The sequence below is a fragment of the Carettochelys insculpta genome, chromosome 8 (genome assembly GCF_033958435.1).
Source record: "Carettochelys insculpta isolate YL-2023 chromosome 8, ASM3395843v1, whole genome shotgun sequence".
NCBI lineage: Eukaryota > Metazoa > Chordata > Testudines > Carettochelyidae > Carettochelys > Carettochelys insculpta.
In genome coordinates, this window is record NC_134144.1 from 48,492,994 (window position 1) to 48,519,328 (window position 26,335).

A 26,335-nucleotide genomic window follows, 5' to 3' on the forward strand; every position below is an offset into this window, starting at 1 on the left:
CCTTTTATTAACAGTTGTATAGTTTTAAGCCATTATTATTACTATTGTATCACCATAATTATTTATAGTTGTCTGCCAAACAAAGTAAAATACAAGGTCCATGAAATATCTTATAACCAAACTAAGACAAGCAAGGCACATGAGATAAACCTTAGGTTGTGAGGGCTATCAATCTGTCAATATAAATACATTAATTTTAAAATGAAAGGACAAGGTAATATCTTTTATTGGACAACTTCCATGGCTAGGGAAAAGAGCTTTTCAAGCCACTTCTCCAGTATTATGGGACTGATACGTCTACAGTTACCTACATACAATGAATTTGCAGTAAGGCATGCAAACTGGATAATGATGCTGAGCAAGCATAAATGCCCGTAGGTAGACTCAAACCTGGGACCTTTGGCGCTTAGTGCAGGCACCTCTAACAGCTTGAGCTAAAGGCCAGGTGGGATTCAGCATAGGTTGAAGAGGACACTTATTCTTTCCCCATAAAGTGCTCTAGGTGTGACTACGTGGGACAGTGAACCACACATAGGTGTGTGGGTTACACAAAAACAGCATTAACATGTATTAGATGAAAACAAAAAAGCAGTAGAGTAGCACTTTAAAGACTAACAAAATAATTTATTAGGTGAGCTTTCGTGGGACAGACCCACTTCTTCAGACGATAGCCATACCAGAACTGACTCAATATTTCAGGCACAGAGAACCAAAAATAGTAATCAATGTTGACAAATCAGAAAAAAAAATGATCAAGGTGAGCAAATCAGGGAGTAGAGGGGCCGGGGGCGGGAAGTCAATAATTAGATTAAGCCAAGTATGCAAAAGAGTTCCTATAATAACCCAGAAAATTCACATCCCGGTTCAAACCACGTGTTAATGTGTTGAATTAGATGGTTTTACATTGTATAAATGCAAAGGCAGAAAGATGTTTACCGCTTGAGAAATACAAGAGTTAATTTGAAATTGTCTATCTTTGTTTTTACCTGAAATGTATAAACTGGAATGTATAAGGTAAAGCAGTCCAATTCATCTTTTTCGTGTATTGGTCATAACATGCGTTAGTGTGGTGTCATAGACAGCCAGTAAGAAAGCTCCAGTTGTGCCTAGACAGTCAAAGCCATTTAATAACAAACAGTATCAATTTCCTATGAGTTAAGTTTTTACAATAAAAACATGTTGAAGGTACAGATAATCAATATTTAGATTAGACTTTCTCTGTTTTGAATGATAAAAGACAGTACCATTAAAGAACACTACATATAAGAAGTTGGTGAAATACATATGGGACTTTGTGTAACTTACTCACTGGACTTACTGACAAGTTCAAGATATGGCATACTTAGAGATCATGCTGATACTAGGCCTAATAGTGTTCGTCTTGACATCAATGGAAGTGAAAGGCAGGTAGGATCAGATCTATTATGTATTATATTTGTCAGACAGAGAAATCAAACTGAAGACATGGATTCTGTTTGTATCTACAGGCTGTCTACAAATCTGATTTGGAATGGCTACGTGGAATTGGGTGGATGCCAAATGACTCTGTTGGAATCAACCATGTCAAATATATGCAAGACCTCCTGAATGAGGTAATAATTAAGTAGAAGTGTTCTATGTTCAAAGTATGTTTATAACTGAAAGGCCATGTCTGCACTTAAGAAAAACTTTGAAATGGCCGCGGTAATGACCAAATCGAAGAATACTAATGAGGCATTGAAATGAATATTCAGCACCTCATTAGCATGCAGCCAGCTGCGGCACTTTGAAAGTTTCACATTTCTCTCGCCTGCGGCTCGTCTACATGGGCATCCTTTCCGAAAAGACCCTGCAAACATTGAAATCAGCTGATAGGAATAAAAGGATTTCGATGTTTGTAGGGTCCTTTCGAAAAGGACCCCCCATGTAGATGAGCCGCTGGCAAGCAAAATGCGGCACTTTTGAAGTACAGCGGCCGGAAGCATGCTATTGACTAAGCTGAATATTCATTTCAGCGCCTCATTAGTATTCTTCGATTTGGCTATTACCACGGCTATTTCAAAGTTTTTCATAAGTGTAGACATAGCCGAAGTGTTTATAATTTACAAATGCATCAACATACTTTTACAACATATTAGCTGTGTCTACACGTGCACGCTACTTCGAAGTAGCGGCACTAACTTCGAAATAGCGCCTGTCGCGGCTACACGCGTTGGGTGCTATTTCGAAGTTAACTTCGACGTTAGGCGGCGAGACGTCGAAGTTGCTAACCTCATGAGGGGATCGCAATAGCGCCCTACTTCAACGTTCAACGTCGAAGTAGGGACCGTGTAGACGATCCGCGTCCCGCAACGTCAAAATTGCCGGGTCCTCCATGGCGGCCATCAGCTGGGGGGTTGAGAGATGCTCTCTCTCCAGCCCCTGCGGGGCTCTATGGTCACTGTGGGCAGCAGCCCTTAGCCCAGGGCTTCTGGCTGCTGCTGCGGCAGCTGGGGATCCATGCTGCAGGCACAGGGTCTGCAACCAGTTGTAGGCTCTGTGTATCTTGTGTTGTATAGTGCAACTGTGTCTGGGAGGGGCCCTTTAAGGGAGCGGCTTGCTGTTGAGTCCGCCCTGTGACCCTGTGTGCAGCTGTGCCTGGCACCCTTATTTCGATGTGTGCTACTTTGGCGTGTAGACGTTCCCTCGCAGCGCCTATTTCGATGTGGTGCCACGCAACGTCGAAGTTGAACATCGACATTGCCAGCCCTGGAGGACGTGTAGACATTATTCATCGAAATAAGCTATTTCGATGTAGGCTTCACGTGTAGACGTAGCCATATTGTAATAAAAAGGTGGATTTTTTTTCTATATGGCCTGGTCTACACAGGCTACCTCTCTTGACCGAAGTCAAAGTGGACAGGGAAATCTTGACAGAACCTCTGCTGACAGATTGCTGCTATGCACAACTTGCTCTATTGACAGAGAACTGCCAGACTGCACTGCCCTCTGGTGACAGAACACTGGAATGGCAGCTCTGAAAACAGGGCTGCTCAGCAACTGGAAGCTGTCTCTGTCGACAGAACTGTCTATATAGGCACCCTGTTGACAAAACACTGTTGACAGAGGTGTTATCCCTGTTTGGGATCAGGGATAAGGCTGCCAGCAGAACAGATGACCTCTGTCGACAAACTCTCGACAAGGCAATTTAGCCATGTAGACGCTCTGGAGTTTTGTTGACAGAAGCCCTGTTCTGTCAACAGAACTTGCCCATGTAGACGCAGCTTACTTGTCCTGCATTAGCTTACAAATTGATTCTGGTGTTCCATATAGTGTTTCTTTTTGTTTCTCTAAATTAATTGTTCTGTTTTGAGCATGAGATACTGTAATACAATTTTGTTATAATTCTGGGTTTTTCTCTTTTACAGAGAAAGTACCGCACAAAAGCTGAAACTCTCAAGTTTACTCCAGTAGCTGATAGGGTTGATTATATCACAGCAAAACAAAGTGGTGAAATTCGCAGTGATGTAAGTATTGTGGTTTATTCTGGGTCTCTTAAATGTACCTGTAAGACTTTAAAAGTGAAAAAAGTCATTCAAACTACATTCTGGTGCAATATGTGCAGATTCCTTTAATTTGTGGGACTGATGTGAGTACTGCTGAACTCATCTACCTACTTTGTGCTAAGAGGCTTCTGCAGAAGAGTGATCCCTCCCAACCACTGTGACTTTGCAGTATGCAGAAACCCTAGAGTCCCTTCCTGAGCCAGGATGGAAATTGGTGTTTTGTGCCATATGTAAATGGTGTACAGACAGAATGACATTTTTCTGACAATTTGGAAGGCCAGCCTATGATGAACTGGCCAACGGGCTTGACACAGCCATCTCTCTCTCCATTAGCCCATGTACCTTGTATCAATGTGCCTCCCACTGGCAGAGAATTGGCTAATATAAATTTCTTATTTCCTGCGTCAGTACAAATTGCAACATGACTCCAAAGGTACATGGCTTTGGACCATGATCCTGGGGTTGCCTTTCCTATCTTCCTTCCTCCATTCTTTAATGTCTGTCTTTGGTGGATGTGTGATGTAAATTTGTCTCTGAAAATGTAGGCAATTACAATCCTCATAATCATTTCATATGTATAAATGGGGGCCCTGTGTTACATTTTCTAAATGTTTTGATGACCTTGCAATGTATTTAAACCATAAATACCCTTTTGTAGATTAAGTACCACCAAGAGTGGAATGCCATCAAGTCAGCTTATACTCTAACAGAAACACCGCAGCAAGAAATGGCCCGAGAAGCTGCCAGAATTCTTAACCAGGTATGTGTTCTCCACCGGGAAATAGTGGATCTGGCAATATTTAGTTACTATAAGAACTTTTTAGGAGAATGAATAATATTTGAACTGATTATCTTTTTAAGACTTTCCTGGAGTCCGAATCCCAGCTCCTAACATTTGAAATGGCTACATATCTACAGAAGGAGTGGCACTTACACTGGCTTTATTTTTCATTTTAATTTTCTCATGTGTTTTATTTCCTACAGAATCTATACAAGGAAAACTGGGAAAAAGAGAAAGCTACTAGTTATATTTTACCTCCTGATGCTGTGCAGCTCCGTCATGCCAAGCACTCCAGTGACGTCCAAAGTGAGGTAAAGATGTGCTTTAAGTAATGATGTGACTTCAGCAGGAGACTGAAGTCTAACCTACAAACGAGCAACTTCAGGAATTCATGTTGAAAGGCTCGAGTGGGAACCAATTTCTAACTCAGTTTCAGTGACTTTCTCCAGCCCAGTGCCTGCTAGCTATCTCTAGTAGCTTGTTTTATCTAATAGATGGGTACTTCTGGTTAAGGCATAGGTTCTGATATGTTTACTCACCTTATAACCTTACTCCATGAATAGTCCTTTTGAAGCCAGCATAGGTAAGGGCCTCAGAATCAGGTCCAAGGGATTAACGAATGCTGTGCTTCTGTATAAAGGCATGGGGTTGTTGCAGCACTACGGGTATGCCTCACCTTAATTTCTCTAAGTAGAGGTGCAGGAGAAACCAAAACACATCAATCAGACACCAGCTTCCCTTCTAATAAACAGTTCATCAAGCCCCGGATTCAAGTTCCCCAAACTTACAGTCCTCATTCGGTTGGCTCTGCATCAGTTTAGACTTGTCTCCTGGTGCCAGAGAGAGTGATTGCCACATATTGCAGTCTGTCTGGCTTCTAATCCTCTCTTCCCCCGGTGCTGCTTCCTGTTCTTATTTATATGATTCAGCACCCAGGGAAGGGCAAGACTCCCATGGTGATCCTCAGGTTGTAGATTCCAACCTGCCCCTTAAAGAGATACTATCCTTTTCCTCATACACATTTTCCATAGATTAGTAGGTGGAATTCTGGCATATAAGGCTATGTCTACACTACAGCATAAAATCAATTTTAAGGAAGTTAGCTTTATTTTACAATGAGACTGTCTTCTGTGCAAATATCATTAGGTCAGTTTTAGTGGGCACTAAGGTCGACTTTCTTGCCTGGACCCTCCAATGCAGTGTAATGCCAAGTTCGAATGTAAAAGGTTGAATTAATGCTAGTATAGAAACAGTGTTACTTTAAATCAATTTTACTATCCTCCAGCAGTATTCCACAATGTGTACGCTCTGGCTGCTTTTGCCTCCCCTGCTCTCCAGGTGTGCAGGAAGTAAGGAACAGGCATCCCAGCAATTTGAATTAATTTCTTTATGATCAGTGTGGCAGCTCCCAGCATGGAGCCGTCAGGAGATCCAGGGTCTCAGTTCAGCTGGTGGACTAGCTGATGCACCACCACACCATCTGGTGGCTTGGCTGTGGGGACCAGACAGAGGCACTTCAGACAGCAGCATTTCCTGCCCTGTGCAGGGATAAAGGCTTCTTCCCTGCACAAGAAGTAGCAGAGGGCAAGAAACTTCTCTGTGCTTCACATTTGTACGTAGCCACCTGTCCCGTCCCCGCCCCCCCGCCTCAGGCACCATGCAGTTGGTGGTCTAGCCCCCACTGGACCATGTGGCTAGCCTGCCCCAAGCACTATGTAGTTGGTGGGCTGGCTCCCACCCTACCACACCACGCGGTGGCTGGGCTGTGTGGGTCATGCTTGCAGACAATGACATGTCCTGCCTTGTGTGGAGTGAAGGCTTCCTCCCTGCACAGGATTTAGTAGGAGAGGCCAAGAAACTTTGTTTATGCATTTCACATTTGTACGGAGCAGCCTTCCACTCCCACAGGTGCTGTGCGGCTGGTGGGCTAGCCCCTGCCCCACCACACCACATGGCTAGCCCCTGCCCCACCACACATGTGCGGCTGTGCGGTGCAAACCATGCTTCTAGGCAGCAGCATATCCTGGCCTGCACAGGATGAAGGTTTCCGTGCTTCTCATTTTCCAGGGCTCACCAAGCGCCAGGACTCTGGCTCCCCTACGAGCAAATATTTTTGGGGCCTGGCTTGCCCCTGTGAGGCACCGTGTGTGGGGGGATGGCTGCCACAGTGGCAAATGTTTTCAGGGGCTCATCCCTCCCCCTGCCACCTAGGCATCCACAGACTGAACCATGTCAACTGGCCCTTCAGCTGGCCCCTGCCAGCTGAGTTTTGTTGGGGGGCTGGCCCCCAGCCCATACTCCAGTCCTGTCCCTTCCCAAAGCGTGTGGCTTGGGGGGGTACCCACAGTTTCAGCAGTGGCCTGTTTGCTGTATTTTCACTGGGGGGAAAGTAGCTGAGTGACCTGTTGACATGGCACAGCCAACTACATTATTTTTAAAAGTCACTGTTCTTTTCTTCCTGGGGATTCCCTACTCTTCCTTCTATCCTGCTTTTCTTGCGAATTATATGGCACAGTCAGCTGGGTGGTCCCACCGCTCTTTTTCCAAATTGCATGGAGCCAGTCTGTTCCACTTGGGCATCATGTGTACATGGTTCAATCAGGTGGGTGCTCCTACTGCTCATTTGGGTGCTTCACCTTGTGATTCCCTCCCTACTTTTCCTTCTTTCCCAAGTCTCATGAGCATCATGTTGAAGATTAGCTGAGTGACCTACTGACATGACAAGGTCAGCTGGGTGCTCCCAGAGCACTTGTGTGAAGGGTACCTATTTGGTGGGTTTATTCCTTGGGATTCCCTACCTTCCTTCTTTGTGAATAATAAGTCTTTCCCTGGTCTCATGTATCCAGTTTCTTCCACTGTTTGGTGTTCTTTCACTGGGGGAAAACTAGTTGAGCAATCTGTTGGCATGATAAACAGCTGTTGACAGCTGGGTGCTTGCCATGGTTCAGCTGGGCAATGCAGCCTGGGAAGATGATATCACACACGCACAACCATTTGCATGGCATTTTTCTCTCATACCGCACCAACAAAAAACCCCGGAATGCAACGTGGCTGAAGAAGCTGTGAGAGAGCCGCCCACAATGCACTGCTGCAACAGTTGAACTCAATAAATTTGACTTTATTTCATAGTGTAGACGTAGCCTAAGAGCTCTTGCTGTGAGCAACCTCTTAGATCAAATGCACTGCAGGTATTTTGGCATAAAGCACATACTGACTTTATTCCATGATTGCTAATCAAAAGCTGAATAGGCACATTTCTAAATAAATGAGTAATTTTGCTTGGAATATTATTTTAAATGCAGCTTGGCAAACCATTGATGAGATTTTCAAATTTTCTTTCAGCGTATGTAATTGTTTGAGCAAAGTAGTTATAAGGGTTTCTAGTTTTGCTGAAGAAGTTGCTATATTGCCTGTTTAAGAAACATCAGCAGATTAAGGTGGACGGTAGCAGACCCATAAAGAGGAAGCAATATATATCCTAACATTGCCATTCATCTCATCCCATAGTATACATATTTTGTACTGAAAACTGTGATGTAATTAGAAACAACTTATCTATATACCAGGATTCCATCTATTCCTGATGTTGAAGAAAACTGATTTTACAGGATAGAAATAACAAACGGGTTCAATTGTGTTCAGTTCAGTCTTCAGCACTAACATCTAAAAATCTCTTCTTCCCCTCACTAGCTACAATACAAAGCTGAGTATGTTAACCACAGAGGTCACTATGTTGGTGTTCCCACTATGAGAGATGATCCCAAGCTCGTGTGGTTTGAGCATGCTGGCAAGATCCAGAACGACAGATTGTACAAATCAGCATATCACAAATCAAAGTCTAATGTTCACATTCCTGCGGATATGATATCGGTCTTGGCAGCCAAGGAATGCCAGACATTGGTCAGCGATATTGATTATCGGCAATACCTGCATGAATGGACGTGTCACCCTGACCAGAATGATTGTATCCAGGCAAGGAAGGCCTATGATCTACAGAGTGACGTAAGTGATTTCATATGTATATTACATGCTTTGGATTCTTTGAGGGTTTATGTACTTGGCCTGTATTGCATAGGCATAAAAATCAAAAGATTTCACTACAGTTTAACTTAGGCTTTTATCTTTATAATATGTGTATATCTTTTCATTTATTTTCAGAATATCTATAAATCCGATCTGGAATGGACCCGGGGTTGTGGGTGGTTGCCTCTGGATTCAGTAGAACATAGGAAAGTTAAAAAAGCCCAAGAGTTAATAAATAAGGTGAGTGGAAGTTTTCCCAAGTACGGGTTTAACTCCTATTTCCAGTGCATGATATTTAGGAAGATTTTGTCATGTCTCTTTGCAGAGAGCTTATACAAAAGAAGCCCTTGATAACTATTCCCATTTCACAAGTGTGGTTGATACTCCAGATATTGTTTTGGCGAAGATCAACTCTATCAACCAGAGTGATGTAAGCATTCTTTTTTTTAATTTATAATAATGCTTTATCAAAATTATGAGATGGCTTGTCTTTCATTGTTAGTCTGTGATCTGTAGTTAACACTATATAAATGCTGCAGTTTTATTTGGTAACAGTGTTGAATAATTGAGCCACACAGTATTACTGTGCCATTACATGCCACATTTATAAAGAAAATTTAAAATCTCAAGAAAGGTAATCGTGTTCAGGGTGAAGCCAGTATACTATGTTTTATGACATTGGCTGAATTTACAGAATACCTATTAAAATATTTCTGCAGATCAAGAGTTTTCAAGTCCTTTGAGTAATATATGAAATCTTTGATAAATGTCATGATACTTTCATAGGTCCAAGAGTGACTGGCATGCAGTAGACAGTATATTTCAAATAAAGTAGTACAACTGGCAGTAAACACATGCTTCTTACAAGCAGACCAGACAAGTAATTCGTTTCCTATGAGTCATTAACACAGTCTTTATTTTCTTCTTTAGCTGAAATACAAGGAAACATTTAACCTCGACAGAGGCCACTACATTGGTTCTGATGACACTCCAGCATTGAACCACACCAGAGAGATGTCTAAGCTCTATAGTGATGTAAGATTTAGTAAATAGCATATCTAACAGCTGGCTAAACTTAATATTTTTATATTTTAATGTTAACTGTAATTGCCCAGGGGGTAGCGCACTGGATGGGGACTAAGGAGATCCAAGTTCTATCCCTTCTGTGTCCAATCTATGAAATAGGGATAATGGCACTTACCTTGCTTTTTAGGTGCTTTGAGATCTACTGTGAAAAGTGCTCAGCATGCACGATGTGCATTATAAATACTTTGAATGTAGAAGACTGTTTTAGATTTCGAGAAACACCTGGATTTACTGCTTATGAAACTTAAGTTTCCATTACTGCATAAAGGCTAGATTGGGAGCCCTTTCCTCACACTGATGAGCAGTTACTCATATATATAGTTCCATAATGCCAATGGTGAATAACTACCTATACAGGTGGGTAACTGCTCTTGAATATGAGTAAAGGTTTTACAGTCTAGCCCTAAATTATGTTGCTAATATTTAACATACATTAAGCATCTGTCTGAAAAATACCTACCACATTGTGTGGGTTACCCTGCATAACTTGTAGGACTCGGAAGGTTTGAATGTTTCTGAGGCATATGTCTGGATATACATCTTTTCCAGTTTCAGCTAGTGCTTTTATACCAAGGTTCCTGTTTTAATTATGAAAGGGTTATTTTTACTCCCTGGATATAAATATTAGAGGCCAGCACCCCAATTCAGGAGAGCACTGGGACTCAAGCATGCACTCACAGTGAAGCTTGTGCTGAAGTGCTTTGTTTTATTGGGACAGAGACACTGATCCCTATATTCACACTGGCTGTGTCTACACTACAGCAATTTTTCGAAAGATTATCTTCCAGAAGATTTTCTTTTGAAAGAGTGCATCCACACACAAAAAAGCAGATAGGAAGATCCATCTGCTCTTTTGATAGAGTATCCACACAGCCCCTGCTCTTTCAAAAGAACGGGCTAGGGATTGAAAAATCCAGCGCCATCAGGACTGCTCTTTCAAAAAAAAGGACCCGTGGAGTGTCTACGTATGATTTTTGTTCAAAAGGAGCTTTCGAAAGGAGGTGCTGTGCCTGATCTGGGAGCAGAAGAGGTCTCCTGGAAGAAGAACAACATTCTTTCAATTTTGTGTCGAAAGAGCACATTGGGCATGGACGCTCTGTGTGTTCTTTCGAAGAAGGGCCTGATTTTTTGAAAGAACTTGCTAGTGTAGACGTGACAAATTGAGAGACCCTTTACTTGATGAAAGATCCTGCTGACTTCAGTGAGGCCATTTGTGATGTAAGGTACTACTCAGTAAGAGGGGAAGAAGCTGACTCTACATATTTTGCAAATGTGAATGTTTACTGGCAAATATACTGTACATTTCATCACAACCTAAATGTGTTTTCTTGATCTAGAAACGATACAAACATTCATGGGAAACTGGGAAGGCCATAGGCTATACTTTGCCTCCAGACTACATCCCTCTCGTTGGAGCTAAGCATGCCGACTATGTTAACAGTGAGGTTAGTAAGAATTGTCTTTTAATTATATCCCACTTTTTTTTTTTTTGGTATTTTTTGGTATTGCTTATTTTAATGATCCCAACAATTTCCATGTGAATGTTTTGCAGCTTAAGTACAAAGCATTCTATGAGAAGCAGAAGGGACATTACCTGGCTGGAAAACATATCTCCGAATTCCCTGGTGTTGTTCATTCTCTAGCTTTCCAAAAACTAAGGAGTGCGGTGAGGTTTTCTTTTTCTTGTAATGTTTTTCCTTTCTGTAATTAGTGTGTGTGAGACTCTAATCCTACAGTCCTCCCATTCACATGAGGGATTTGCACAAAAAGCCTCTAAGATTTAACGCTAACTAATGGCCGCTGTATGATGAAATCATAACATTATTTTGTATCGGCATATCTTTTTCTGAACCATGGACATTTAGCTAGGGATGAACAATTACATGTGAAGCTAGGAAATAGAAGGAGAAGTAATGAATGATTAGTTATAATAGGACAGAGAAAAATGTGCTTGTATTGCTTGCCTTTGTGTGAACTCTAAGCAGGCAGAGGCACTGTTTTGCTCAGTCAACCATAGCTTAAAACAGAATTCAGATTAGAGTGCAGTGTTAGCTAGCAGAATTTGCATGTCCCTGGTGTAGTAAATGGCCAGTTACTTTAATAGGGATTTAGCTAGACAGTGATACATACGCTGGTCAATCTGTTATGAACCCCACTATTCCACTTCAAACATGTAATCTCCCAAGGCACTCATACAGTTACAAACAAATACAGCCACTAACACTGTGCATGCAGTGACTCTACCAGGAGAATGGCCAGTCCTTCTCTTATAATACTCCAGTAGAATGACATTTTAATTTTTTAATTTAATAATCAAATATTATTGAAGGCTCAGTAAAGATCCCACTGCAGTCAATGGGAGTTCTGCCCCAATGTTGGAAAGGTGCTGGATTAGACCCTGATATGTAGCCAGTCTGTTTGTCATCAGAGCAGTGGTTGAAAAATACACATTTTTACTCTCTCCCATTTTCCCCATACTTTCTTCTAGCTGGCTTACAGAAAGAATTATGAAGACACCAAGACAAATGTCCACATTCCAAGTGACATGTTGAATCACCTCTTAGCTAAAAAGTGCCAATATATCCTCAGTGATCTTGAATACCGAACCTACCTCCACCAGTGGAATTGTTCACCAGAAGAAAATGATGTTATTTTGGCCAAGAAAGCCCAGGAGATTTTGAGTGATGTACGTATTCCAAGTTCTGGTAGCTTCATTAGCCTTCTGCCTATGTGACCGTTTAAAAAGTACTTATATGTGAAATTAATAACCAGGCTTCCAAATTACTCAATGACATGATTTGATTGAATCTACTGCAATGTTTGGAGTGGAAAATAGGGGGATTTAAGCAATTTCTCAAATGATTTTTCATGAGCTTCTTGTTTAATATTCAGTTTGAAAGTTGGGGAAAAAGTGAAGATTTACAGGTCTAATCCAAGTTCACTGGAGTCCACATTTGAGGGTTTTTTCCCCCCGTTGCCTCATGTGAGCTTGGGGAAGGTCCTACAGAAACACACAACACTGATGAGATGTGGTCACAGCACTGCAGTGATCCCCAGGCATCATTATGCTTCTTTTGGACAGCCGTAACTAGCACAAGTACCATTACAGCCACCAAATGCTCCTCGAATTGGAGGAGTGCAAAAGCGGTTACCTGTACCCTGCCACCTTTGGTGCTGCGCTAGGGTTAGGGGTGAAAGATGAGTACAGTGGTACAACTTACCAAACAGGCTGGAAAATAATGGCTTAGTTGACCATATAACTGTACTGTCAAATCAATATGAAATGGTCCTTTTTACCCAAGAAGTTCTGATTACATCGTAGTAACCTGACTCCACATGCTGTGGGTCACCACTTTGTTGGACTTCTCATAGGAATTTCTCTAGAAAAAGCAGAAAATACACAGAGTAACCATGATACTGAACACTTTTCTTCATTCTGGTATATAAACTGTCAAAACTGATTTTAATCATGAACAAAGACTGGGTCATGGTAGCACTATTCCTTGCTGTGTGGGAGATATTGGTTTGTTATGGGGTAGATGAAGTTACCACATTTCAGATAGGGTATGCATTTCCTGAGAACTGATTTGTTCTTTCTTCTCTACAGGTTGTGTACAAAGATGACTTAAATTGGCTGAAAGGAATTGGTTGTTATGTGTGGGATACCCCACAAATCCTGCATGCTAAGAAGTCATATGATCTCCAAAGCCAAGTAAGCAAATCATCCTCAAATAAGAAATGATAGTGGGCCACATTTTTATTTCATTTCCATTCCCACCATAGCTGAGAGCAGGACTTGATGCAGCACAGTATGTTTTAGATCAGCACAATAAAAAATGCAGTGTCTTTCAAGCTTCTCTGATAGGAACATTATTATTTCCTCTTCTTCCTTAAGAAGAGCGGAGAACCAAGGAGAACTGACAAGGGTAACAGTTTGGCAGAATTTGAGCTCACAAGTTTATTTCACACTCAGGATTGCAAGGCTGGTCTACTCCGATGTGGAGTTTCCAGTTCTGAAAGTTCTTCCTGTGGCATGATTAGCTCTGAAGACTTCTTGCTGTTAACATTTCTGAATAAACATTATGCTCTATGGAGGCCTATTTTAATAAAGGGAATAGTTGGCAAATGGACCTGGAAAACCTGTTCAACTTGACAGGGAAGCAGGTTTAATTATTCTCAGAACACTTTTTGTCTGTGTTTTCTTAGCTGAAATACATAGCAGCAGGAAAAGAGAATCTGAAGAACTACAGGTCCGTTACTGATACGCCACTTTATGTGACTGCAGTCCAGAGTGGCATCAATGCTAGTGAGGTGAGTCCTTCTCCTTTTTCCAACCAGAAGCTTTCCCCCATTCCCACAGATAGTTAAAATACAGTGAATTAATCACTCTATATCTTTCTTAAAGGTGAAATATAAGGAAGATTATCACTTAAATAAGGACAAATATACAACAGTGGTGGAAACAGTGGATCATGAGAGAACCCAAAATCTGAAACATCTCTTTAGCAATGTGAGTATTTTTAATTCTTTTGTTTCTTGCAAGAAAGTAGTGCTCTGGGATTTATTTTGCTCTTGCAAACTGCTTAGTTCCATATCCTATGCAAAATACAGTGTATTGATAAGTTAATTCCCTGTATCAAAGCACAGATAAAATGGGAGCAATTCTTGTAGGAAACTGGACCTCAATGTAATGAACTTTTGGGTCTCATAGGTGATTGTTCTGAACCAATATTCTTCCTCTTGGGCTTGAGTAAGAGCTCAGAGGGCAGCTGGGGTTTAAGTTAAGATTTTGATAGCTTTTCTACATGGCGAGTTGCATAAAGCTTTTGAAAAACTTATTCAGAGATCCTTGTGTTCCCCACTCAGAACCTATATAAAGGAGCCTGGGATAAAGTGAAAGCCACTGGTTACAAAATGCCCTCTGATGCTGTCTCTCTGTCTCGTGCTAAAGAACTGAAGCATAATGCTAGTATGGTAAGTTAATGGAATATTTGTAGCTTCTCTGTCTTTAAAAATCATTAATGCTGGTAATGCAGCCCTTTTTTGCTTTGTATTTACGTAGTACAGTTGCAAAAAATTAATATTACTGTGGCTTTCATTTCAAATGTGTGTCTATGTGTAGATACAAGTCAATCATGCAAGTAATTAATTCTCCGTGACATTCTTAGTATCTATTGAACACAACCTGATTTTTGCCCTTAATAAGACCCTTTCCAATCTTTCTACCAAATACCTCAATAAAACGTGGTCTTCTTATATCCCTAGCCAAAGTTTGCTTTTAGTAACTTCTTTGTTTTTTTCTATTTACAATTTTTAGATGTAAGGCAACAGGATCTATATGTCTGGCTAGATTTGAATTTGAGATACTGTTAGGTTTGTTGGATTTAACCACACAGATTCAACTAAAAATATTTCTGTGATCCATCTTTTGATGAGCTAAATTCATATTTTATGATACCACTGGAAAGCTCTTCCTGAAAATCACTATTCCTATACAGCAAAGTACTTTAACATGTGCTTGAAGTTTCACATGTTCTTGATTCATGCACATGCTTAGATGCTTTGCCGAACTGGGATCGATAAAAGACAGTGTCCTTCCTGAATGTTTATATTGAACTCTGTAAATATACACAGAGTGGTAGCTGTGTTAGTCTGTAGCTTCACAAGTAACGAGCAGTCCTGTAGCATCTTAATAATTTTTTAGTCTTTAGGTAGTGAACTTTGATGGGTAAAACCCACTTCAGATTATAATCTGAAGAAGTGGGTTTTACCCATGAAATCTGAAGAAGTGGGTCTTACCCATGTATGCTCATTAATTTTTGTAGTGTTTAAGGTGCTACAGGACTGCTTGTTATTGGTAAATGTAGACAGCTGGAACCATTTTCCTACCATAAATTAATTACTCATTTATTCCTGCTTTTTTACAAAACTCACTTGGAAGTTGCCGTTATCTCTATGACATCATAAACACACCTAACAAAACAGAAGATAAAATCCTGCCCTGAACTGTTCTCCGTTTCCGCTCACCTCAAAGGAGTAGTGCTTTAAAGCAGTGAATTCCACTCTCAAAATGTAGTTGTATTCCTGAAGGAAGTAATTTTATCTCCCTTTCTTGTCTCTGCTTAGGTCAAGTATCGGGAAGAGTATGATAAATTTAAAGCACTTTACAGTCTACCCAGAAGTGTTGAAGATGATCCCAACACAGCAAGATGCCTTAGAGTTGGCAAGTTTAACATTGATGTAAGTGTTTTTTTTTTAAATTTAAGTTCTCCTGGTAGTTACTGCATCCACATACATTAATCAAGATTTCATATTTGAATATGTGTGTAGCAACTATTGATAGTCATTAAACTTTCTCCAGTATTTACAGAAATAGGTTTGTGTTTGATCTGCTAAATTTTCTTTTGCGATTAAGCCTGTGGTAGCCTATAGAATGAGGTCTACTCTTCAAAAACTACCATATTAAAGAACCTACTTAGAACGAACATTCTCATGTTATAACTTACATTGCATAAGAATATCATCACTTTAAAATATCTCACATTCTTAATGGAATATTCTAATTTCACAGCGTCTATACAAAGAAGTCTATGAGAAGAACAAGGCCAAAATTCACATTCTTCCAGACATGGTAGACATAGTAGCTGCTAAGGACACACAGAAAAAAGTCAGTGAAATTGATTATCGCCTACGTCTTCATGAGTGGACCTGCCTACCAGACCTTCAGATCAATGCGCATGTTCGAAAAGTCACTGACCAGCTCAGTGAAGTAAGCCTAAAAATTGTGTTATGTCACTGTTCAACTTTCCAAAAAGATTTTTAGTGTTAGATTCTGTGTGTAGTAGGTGAAATTGTGTGGCAGAAAAAAATGTTGGCATGTCTTGAGATTGCAATATTTGAGCATTGATTTATGTTCACACGTAACAGCTGCCCAAGGCATTTTAGAAAGTTTGCTTATACCACAGGCCTTTAGCTTAGATAAGGTTAACAGGTACAGCTTGGTTTCAGCCCAATATGAAAATAAGACTGCAGTACTGCAAATCCAGTGCTCGGCCAGTTCATCAAACTCCTTCCCGTATAACATCTATAAACTACCCAAAGTAATCAATCAGTAGTGCTGGGAACACAGGAAATTTGGATGACTCAGGTGGCAAAAGGCTCTCCCTAATTGTTCCAATATGGGGGCAAGCCGGAGGAATGGCCATTGCATTTCTATTTCTGCAAATCCAGTGGCCCCAGAAGAATATGTAAGTGTTACTTTTAGTTGGTAGCTGTTACTCCATCAAGTATTTGGGTGCAGCCCAGTTATTCTGTTTATATGCTATGCAAAGTGAATTTAATTCACAGCATAGATATGCATTTCAAAAGAGCTTAGAATTGTAGTCTATTTTTGGTAGGGAGGGTGAGGGTCAGGGGAGCTAAGAATCTGAGAGAGAGAAAAATCATTTGACTTTGGCAAAATCCTTGGATTTTGAAATGCCCCATGCATAACTCATTTTGGCAGCAGTGCATCATTATGGACACTACAGGTTAGTTGAAAACCTTCCCAGCTAACTGTGTTTAATTGCATAGGCTCCCTCACCCCAGACCCTTAGTTTTGGGTAAAAGCTAAAGAAGCGAATAATGCTCCTTGTACCAGAATTCAGGCAAATGAGTTTCAGAGTACAGGGAAAACATTTGCTATTGAAAGTTGCCATTTAGGGTTATTGTGTAAGGGATTAAGCTGTGGTGAAATTCTCAAACACTTTGTTTTCTTTAGATTGCATACAAGGATGACCTCAACTGGCTGAAAGGCATTGGCTGCTTTGTTTGGGATACTCCTGAAATTCTCCATGCCAAACACGCATATGACCTTCGAAATGATGTAAGTCTGAACTGTCTCTAGTTCTGTTCTGATTTTCAGTTTCTTTCCCATCTAGTTCATTGCATTCTTTAATTAAAAGCGGTATGCTATGAGGACAAAGCCTGGATGGACATTGCATTTGCTCCTTACACAGAAATGAACATATTGAGTTATTTAAATTTTATTGATAGGTGTTGTCATATAGGACCCAAAAAAGAAAGCACTTAAGCATTTGTCAAGTCCATCGCTACTCAGGAAAGTGCTTAAGTCTGTTTGACCTCAGTGGGATGTGCTGACATGCTGAGGCATTCTCTCTGAACAGAAATGCTTTACCGAATCAGGGCCACTGTCGTGTGTGCTGTCTAGCAGCACTGAAGGAAAATTCATACAATCTACAAGTAATAGGATTTTGATGAAACATTTTTGTAAGCAAAGTTTTCTTCCCCATTATTCATTGAGGATGAAGCACCTGAAGGCTTGGATAATGGGTTTGATTATAAAGAATACACCTGCTCAGAGTTATTTAGAATTCTGGGGACTCATGGTTTTATGTGGTACATATATTAAATGGCTGAATAATTTGTTTATTCTAGTATTCCTTGAGTGTGGTGATATTACTGTTTTTCTCTGGTTGAATGTCTCCTTTGATACTTTATTTTCTTTTTTTGCTTAAATATAATTGACTTTGCTGAATTACAAGTGTTGTGCATAAGGAAGTTGTTTAATTAAACAATTGGACTAAGAAAAATCATATCTTATTTCTCTCTGCAGATCAAGTACAAATCGAAGGCAGAGAAAATGAAGAATGACTACACCATGGTCACTGACACTCCTTACTATGTCCAGAACGTCATTAGTGGCAAGAATCTGAGTGATGTAAGTGTAACTCAAACATCCAGGTGCAGGTCACTGTCTCATGTAGTCTAGGGAAGCACCTAGACTACTTACATGAAGAAAGAATGAGCCTCCGCTACGGCCTTAGCTGAGGGCCAGCTGTATTTTAGCTCAAACTGTAGAGGCTCATGCACTAAGCTCTAGCGATCCCAGGTTTGAGTTTGCCTGTGGTTGGTTACATAAGTATTGATACCACATTTCATTCCTGTTTTATATGCACCATGTCTCAGTAATTCCAATAATATAACATGCAATGATGTGTTAGAATCATTTTATGTTAGTCCACTACCACCCTTTCCTCTACCATCAATAGGATATTAGGCAACAGCTGGCTTCAGCAACATGGCAAGTATGTTCTATATAGACACACTCTGAATGTGCAGCTTTTAACTTCCATGTGTTTCAAAAGATGGTCTTGATAAGCCTGCAAACACTCATGAGGGTACGTCTACAGTAGAGAGTTTTGTCAACAAAACTCGAGTTTTATTGACAAAATTTGTGGCACGTCTACACACAAAAATGCATTTTATAGACAGAAACTGTCTACAAAAAACCCATGTAGATGCTCCAGGGGCCCTTTTGTTGACAGAGCAGAATGAAAGAGTGGTTCACTTCTATGTGTAGACATGATCTGTTGACAAAAGTTTTGTCAGAACATCTCTTCTGACAGACACTTCTGTCGACAGATGCTTCTAGCGCAGACACAGCCTAACTGACCCACAGTAAGTTAGATGAACATGTATCATGAAATGTTATCGATAGACTAATTATTTTTTGCTTGTTTCATAGGCTGTCTATCGCCATGAATATGTGCATAATATTAGAGGCAAAGTGACCCCCACTGATAAAACAGTAGACTTGGTGCGGGCAAGGCATGCTCATAAGATACAGAGTGAGGTAAGTAGCAAGTTTTCATTTCTAATAGGCAGCTAAATTATAATGACTGATTTCTGCTGTTGGGTGTCATTTGCTCTTGTTCAGCTCTGTTGGCAGTTGTGAATGTATATTTCCAGTTTACAGAACTCTAGGGAAGTCTGTCCGTTAGAACTGGTTATATCCCCTATGATTGTACTCTGAATGCAAACCTTTCAGAGACTGCAATCCAATCTGTGAGGCCAACATTCCTTTTGCTGCACTCTAAGACCAGAGAGCCAGAATATAGTCTGTTCAAAACCAGCTGGGCTTCTAGAAAGCCACGTATCAAAGACACCCCCACATTTCGTCATTGCATTCTGGGTTTAGAGACAGTTTGTTTTCTCCAAGCCCCTTCTTTGTATCCAGAACTCAACTTATATGATGATTTCAGCTTTTCATCTGGCCCTCATAGGTAGACTATTTTGCTTTAAAATTTAAACTAAAAAAAAAATCTCAGTGAATGGTCAAGGATACCTAAAGCATGTAGAAATTTATCCATGATATAGCTCCATTCTATGTATGCCTCAGATGATCTCAGTGGCATTAAATCAGGGGAGGACTTGGTTTACTACAAGAAACTTACTTGATATGCAGTACCAATAAACTTCCTCACGTATTTGATGTAATTGTAATTATTTTTCTTTTCCTGCAGAATCTATATCGGGAGGCTGGCTTACATGCCCTCCCCACTGGATACAAACTTCCACCAGATACTCCTGGCTTTAAGCTTGCTAAACATGTTCAATACATTGGCAGCGATGTAAGTAATATACTAAGTTCTTTCAGGATATAACTTGCAAGAGAATATTTGGTGATCTCTAGGCATCATGAGTGAACACACAGTGTTGCTGTATGGAAACTGCTGTTTAGCTATGCAGCCCATTATGTTTTCCTGGAGTATCTCCAAAAGCTGATGATCTGTTTAGAGATCTGAATATTTTATCTTCATGATATAAATTTCCCTCTGATATTTATACTTTTTTCAAATGTACAAGACATGAAAGAAAATCACTAATCTCAACAGAAATAGCTACCCAAAAGTTTGCTTCTGTTACATTATTTTAGCCACAGAATGTAGATGTGCTATGACATATTTCAAAGTTAGCATGATATGTATCCATTAAAGATCTGTGCGGCTTGTTTCCCAGAGTTTAGGGTTCATAAGGTTCCCATTTGGGGCTTGATTTAACCCAGTGTCAGTGGGAGCCACCTTCACCCAGGAAAAAGTAGTACCCAAGAAAGAGCAGGGGGCTGTTTGGATAATCAGGAATGTCTAATGGGAGAATGTGGCTTTGATTTGTGCTTGTGGGAGGGGAACTATGAAGGACACAGCTGAATCTGAAAACGCCTTGGAGGCACCTTGTCTTCTCACCCCAATTTTTGAAGTTATTTGACTGCTTACAAGTGCATAGAGATGCCTAGGAGAAGTTTTTAAAATACCTAAGCACTTACTCTCATCTAAACAACTTTAAAAGCACACTTATTGTGCTGTTCAAGTCACCTTCAGGAGGACTTCGCCAGCAGAAGCTGCCAAGCCCAAAACACACATGGTTTTTTATATTGGCTGTAAACAGTAGAAGAAGAGACTTTTCTTATAGATGCACTCACTAGCCAGCATCACATGTGATTATTCTGACACACTTTTAAACCTCCTTTGTTCCATTTACAGCTTAAATATAAAGAAGCCTATGAACATATCAAGGCTAAAGGCTACACTCTTGGACCTAAAGCTGTTGGCTTTGAGTATATAAAGAAAGTGAATAATGTTCTTAATGAGGTACTGTAAATGTTAATTTATGTGTTTGCATTAATGCATCATTATTTGATATTTGTGGTGTAAAATAAAATATGGACCACATAATTTCATAACATGATCTGGGTGTTATTTATCAAAAATTGTTGAGAAATTTGTAGGTCTCTGCACTAGAGATCTATATTGTTAACATTTTTTGACCCAAAGCTTGCACAAAACCACACACACACATTCTTAACTGTTGGTCTGAACAGAGCTCTTAACATCCTTAAGTTAAGCATATGAATAAGCGTTTGCATGATTTGGGCCTTAGATTCTCTGTAGCACAATTCCAAGATGTTAGTAAAATAGTTGTGAAATTTCTTCACTGTATAAAAATGAAACCTTTCTAGTAAGGTGATTTTCTCCTCTCCTTTTGTACTATATAGGCCATCGAAGTAGAAGGATATCTGGGGTTAACAAATTAATAGCTATTTATTTTCTGTTAACTGGGATGCTATATGGCTTTGTTTAAAGAGTTCTGTTATTAACACATGGAATACTCTCTCCTTTGGTGCAGAGACTTTATAGGGAAACATACCACAAGAATAAGGACAAGATTCATACCACCCCTGACACGCCCGAAATCCGCCAAGTCAAAGCCACACAGGAAGCTATCAGTGATGTATGTTTTATTTTTCCATTTTATTTCAGAGGAAAATGCTTGGCATATTCAGCACGATCAAGATTGTGTAATAGTTTCTTTTGTCTTTCAGCTGATCTATAAGGCAGATTTCTTTAAGATGCAGGGACACTTGATTTCCTTGCCATACACCCCTCAAGTGATGCATTGCCGCTATGTTGGAGATATCACAAGTGATGTAAGTGAAGATACTTGCCTTTGAATGTGATAGTCCAGGCTCTCTTCCTGTTCATCTTTATGCAGATGTCAATGGGGGAAGAATTTAACCTGAGATTTAAATTATATGCAAGCTTAAAAATTGCACAGTTGTGGTTGTTAGATTATTTATTTTTTTCCCTAAAGGATCAACATTATAAATTTTCTGTTATGATTGCATTGCAGAATAAATACAAAGAGGATCTACGATGGTTGAGGGGCCTTGGTTGCTTCCTATATGATACTCCTGATATGGTCCGTGCTCGTCATTTGCGGGAGCTTTGGGTATGTACTTTTTTCTGACACATAATTTAATATTTGTCAACCTTGATTACTATATTTGGTTCTCTGTGCCTTAAATATTGAGTCTGTTCTGGTATGGCTATGATCTGAAGAAGTGGGGCTCTCCCATGAAAGCTTATCATCTAATAAATTATTTTGTTAGTCTTTAAAGTGCTACTGGACTGCTTTTTTTGATAGTATATAGACTAGCATGGCTATCTCTCTGTTATAATTTAATATTGATTCATTGTTTATTAATGCACAATTGTAGCATTAACCGTAGATCATCCTGACATGAGAATAATTAAGGAACTCAGAGTGGCAAAATAACTGATTCAAAGTGTTAGGAACAGAGCATGATGCTGATGTAGCCAAGGTTATCTATGTTAGCTTCCCCTGTACATTTTCTGTATGCTGCTGAAAATAATGCAGTTTCCTTATATATCATGTTTATTACCTTTTCAGTCTAATTATGTATACACCAATACGGCAAAGAAGATGCGGGATAAATATTGTGTGGTTCTGGACACTCCTGAATACAGGAAAGTTCAGGAGCTGAAGACACATTTGAGTGAAGTAAGTATTGCATTATTTTATCAGTTCATGTTGACAGTGATCAAATGAAGTTCAGACCATCTCACTGGCTCTCCTGATAAATTTAGGCCTTATACTTCCCTAGCTTTGATTACTAAATCCTAACTGAAAATTTCTAACAAAAGAAGTAACTACCAGCCTTTGTCTCCTAGATTGTTTATAGAGCTGCAGGCAACAAGCGAAAGACAAAATACACATCAATCCTTGATACACCAGATTTCTTAAGAGCCAAGGAAGGACAGAAAATACAGAGTCAGGTAAACATTCTTTGCTATTAGAACAGCGGCTCAGAATCTTTCTTGATTGTTGAATCCATCTTACTATATTGTTCTCCTGCAGCTGCTCTCAAGTCAACCTAGAAATCTAAGGGGTGACTTGTAATAAAGATTAATATACATTTTCAAATGGCAACATGATTCTCAAGCTCATGGGGCTCTTGTGCAAATGCGCAATTCTGCTCATCTAAAGTAGCAGAAACCATGGCCAGTGAAGTGGGAGAGAAGGCAAGAGGGGCAGTTGTCTCAGAGTCTGATGGTTTAAAAGGTAGCCAAATAAATCTTTATTAATGGGCTCATTGGCCAGGTGAAGGGCCAACATTTTTAAATGATATACAGTCTGCCAAGTGATGTGAAAAACTTGCCTGTGTGTGTTTGGGTTTACAAAGAGTTCCTTCTCCCTTAGTATATAGGGGCCACACAATAGGGCTCTTTGCTCACAATGGCTACGTCTACACGTGCACCCAACTTCGAAATAGCTTATTTCGATGTTGCGACATCGAAATAGGCTATTTCGATGAATAACGTCTACACGTCCTCCAGGGCTGGCAACGTCGATGTTCAACTTCGACGTTGCTCAGCCCAACATCGAAATAGGCACAGCGAGGGAACGTCTACACGGCAAAGTAGCACACATCGAAATAAGGGAGCCAGGCACAGCTGCAGACAGGGTCACGGGGCGGACTCAACAGCAAGTCGCTCCCTTAAAGGGCCCCTCCCAGACACACTTTCATTAAACAGTGCAAGATACACAGAGCCAACAACTAGTTGCAGACCCTGTATATGCAGCACGGACCCCCAGCTGCAGCAGCAGCAGCCAGAAGCCCTGGGCTAAGGGCTGCTGCCCACGGTGACCACAGAGCCCCGCAAGGGCTGGAGAGAGAGTATCTCTCAACCCCCCAGCTGATGGCCGCCATGGAGGACCCCGCTATTTCGATGTTGCGGGACGCGGATCGTCTACACGTCCCTACTTCGATGTTGAACGTCGAAGTAGGGCGCTATTCCCATCCGCTCATGGGGTTAGCGACTTCGACGTCTCGCCGCCTAACGTCGATTTCAACTTCGAAATAGCGCCCAACACGTGTAGACATGACGGGCGCTATTTCGAAGTTACTGCCGCTACTTCGAAGTAGCGTGCACGTGTAGACGCAGCCAATGTGTTAAAGTTACCTGGCAGGGCTGCAGCACTCACTGCCTAAAAATAGCTCAGAACCATAACCCTTCCTGCAACTGCTGGTACTCAGAAGCTAAAACATGGTGGACTCTGTGCCTCTTTAAAGGTATAATCCCCACAGATGAGCCCCTATCAGGTGTTGCCTTTGCCCTCCAAGCACAGTACATGTGCGCTTACCTGGATGCTACATCTCGTGTCCCCAGCACTGCATGCCATTCTCAATATAGAAACGTGACTTTAATGAATGCATCTTCCAGAGGGTATGTTCCCTAGAGCTTTTCCAAATAGTAAAAGCGAGACTCTGGTCTTGTGAATCAGTAGCTTTTGTTTAAGACAGTCCAGAATCAAAGCTCTTAGTAAGGGCTGTATGACGATCGCTGCTGTTACGTGCATTTGGGATTTTGATTTGTAAATATTTTTCTGGGGTTTGTGGACTAGCCGTAGTATAGAAGGGGAAGAAGGACAAGTAGATTACATTTTCAAGATACTCATGCATGAGCATTTTCAGCATGCACTCATTTTGTGTAGCTCCGACAGTAAAGTTCATAAGTTTCAATGTTGTGTTTTTCTTTCCTGTCACAGTACTTGTATGTAGAGCTGGCCACCAAAGAGCGACCCCATCATCATGTTGGGGACCAGACCCCAGCCCTAAAACTTGCAAAACACGTGAAGGACATGGTCAGTGAGGTAAGAGCCCTTCTCTCATGTTCAGCACAGCTATACTATGTGAAGGATCCAGTTTTAACAATGGGGATGAGGTGGGATGGGGAGGTGTAAGGTTAACAGATTATGCCTTTATTTAATCTTAAGTGTTCTGATTCTTCAATATTACATTTTCTTGTATGATTCCTGGGTAGCTTTTAGTTTACTATATCATTCTAAAACACAGAAATCTTTTATACATGTGAAAAATCATATGCTTCTAAATTCATGCCTGTAATATTCAGATTTATGAAGCCCTTGGTGTAGGCTTTAGCACTTCCCCCACAATAAAATAAAATAAATTCTGTAAGGGCTACAGTAATGAATAAAGGAAACCCTAAGTTTGAAGCAGAGACTGGCTTATCCATTTATTAAAACAGACAAATGTCATGTACTTAGCATCTCGCAGTAATGACAACTCAACAAAGTGCACTAAAAATAGTGTCGCTGGGTGCTAACAGTCTCAGCTGGGCAAATATCCTTGAAACTAATTATATTTTTGTTCTTTTCCCTCCTGCCATCTGTTCTTAGAAAAAGTACAAAACCCAATATGAGAAGATGAAGCACAAATACACCACTGTCCCTGACACGCCAATCCTCATCAGGGCTAAGAAGGCTTACTGGAATGCTAGTGATGTATGTATCCTTTAAATACTGTCACTGACACATCCTCTAATCTTTCAGTAGAGCAGAAAGAAGCTAGGGAGAATGAACATATGGCAGTATATGAAGACTTCCCATGCATCCAAATCCACTGTGGTGCATACTGTATCTGTAACACCACGCGGATCTCAAGATGTCAATGTGTTTGTACTGAGGGCACCATATATCTATTTATGTTTTGTTTTTTTCGCATCCAATTTTGTCCAAAAAAAAAGAGAGAGAAGGAAGAGAAATAAATGGGGACAAAATATAGCTTTCCCCGTTTGACATTTACAAATAATATAGATTAGAGTGAAAGTATTGATTCAGGAAGCAAACACAGGAATATTTTACCCCACTTCTTCATCTCAATGCTGTTTGAAGGAATAAATTTCAATCCTGAAAAGAGGATTTTACTTAAATACACATTTAGAAAAATCAGTTTCTGTCTGAGCTGGCCTAGGTACAGTTGAAGATCAAATTAGTTTTTGTTTCAAGTGTGGAATATGCATTTAAAGTAACTTGTACAAGTGTTCAGCTATTTAATGAAATCTGCTGTGTACATTTCTGATTACAAATTGCCTCCTGGGCTGTTAAAAGCCTCAAAGGGCCCGTATGTATTGGAGTGCTCATCAGGTCAACCTTTTAAGTTACACAAGTCCAAAACACAAAGGCAAAATACCTCAGCTCTGAACTAGTGAATGCAAGCTTTTGTGCAGTGAAAGCACATCCCTGCTTTCTTGCAATTGAACTACCCATGTTGGATGTGGGTCTCTGCCCTCTTGAGATTGGGGAGTTTCCAGTACACTTAGAACTAGAATGACCTTCTTGCTTCTCCCCATTCAGGACATGCATGGGGAAAAGGATGGATGTTTTATTACCAAATGCAGCACTCACTGCTGTTTTGTGAGGTACTTCTATGATGTAAAGTGCTTTCTCCTTCACCTTCACTCATAGGGCATGTCTCCAT

At 40.4% G+C, this 26,335-nt stretch overlaps 1 protein-coding gene across 33 annotated transcripts in view; it reads left to right on the forward strand.

Moving 5' to 3' along the window:
• NEB (nebulin) overlaps nucleotides 1-26,335 on the forward strand; it is a 197,563-nt gene that overhangs the window by 120,981 nt on the left and 50,247 nt on the right. For all 33 annotated transcript variants that reach the window (XR_012646484.1, XM_075001956.1, XM_075001929.1 and 30 more), the window contains exons 95-123: nucleotides 1,488-1,592; nucleotides 3,387-3,485; nucleotides 4,183-4,284; nucleotides 4,509-4,616; nucleotides 7,996-8,307; nucleotides 8,464-8,568; nucleotides 8,654-8,758; nucleotides 9,259-9,363; nucleotides 10,752-10,859; nucleotides 10,967-11,080; nucleotides 11,903-12,100; nucleotides 13,022-13,126; nucleotides 13,621-13,725; nucleotides 13,820-13,924; nucleotides 14,281-14,388; nucleotides 15,541-15,654; nucleotides 15,986-16,183; nucleotides 17,174-17,278; nucleotides 18,029-18,133; nucleotides 18,941-19,048; nucleotides 19,719-19,826; nucleotides 20,736-20,843; nucleotides 21,379-21,483; nucleotides 21,575-21,679; nucleotides 21,883-21,981; nucleotides 22,444-22,554; nucleotides 22,725-22,829; nucleotides 24,604-24,708; nucleotides 25,255-25,359. Coding sequence is in view for 32 of the 33 variants with exons in the window: in XM_075001956.1 (XP_074858057.1) it covers nucleotides 1,488-1,592; nucleotides 3,387-3,485; nucleotides 4,183-4,284; nucleotides 4,509-4,616; nucleotides 7,996-8,307; nucleotides 8,464-8,568; nucleotides 8,654-8,758; nucleotides 9,259-9,363; nucleotides 10,752-10,859; nucleotides 10,967-11,080; nucleotides 11,903-12,100; nucleotides 13,022-13,126; nucleotides 13,621-13,725; nucleotides 13,820-13,924; nucleotides 14,281-14,388; nucleotides 15,541-15,654; nucleotides 15,986-16,183; nucleotides 17,174-17,278; nucleotides 18,029-18,133; nucleotides 18,941-19,048; nucleotides 19,719-19,826; nucleotides 20,736-20,843; nucleotides 21,379-21,483; nucleotides 21,575-21,679; nucleotides 21,883-21,981; nucleotides 22,444-22,554; nucleotides 22,725-22,829; nucleotides 24,604-24,708; nucleotides 25,255-25,359 (3,465 nt within the window). In the remaining variant the exon portion in view is untranslated. The remainder of the gene's footprint in view (nucleotides 1-1,487; nucleotides 1,593-3,386; nucleotides 3,486-4,182; nucleotides 4,285-4,508; nucleotides 4,617-7,995; nucleotides 8,308-8,463; nucleotides 8,569-8,653; nucleotides 8,759-9,258; nucleotides 9,364-10,751; nucleotides 10,860-10,966; nucleotides 11,081-11,902; nucleotides 12,101-13,021; nucleotides 13,127-13,620; nucleotides 13,726-13,819; nucleotides 13,925-14,280; nucleotides 14,389-15,540; nucleotides 15,655-15,985; nucleotides 16,184-17,173; nucleotides 17,279-18,028; nucleotides 18,134-18,940; nucleotides 19,049-19,718; nucleotides 19,827-20,735; nucleotides 20,844-21,378; nucleotides 21,484-21,574; nucleotides 21,680-21,882; nucleotides 21,982-22,443; nucleotides 22,555-22,724; nucleotides 22,830-24,603; nucleotides 24,709-25,254; nucleotides 25,360-26,335) is intronic.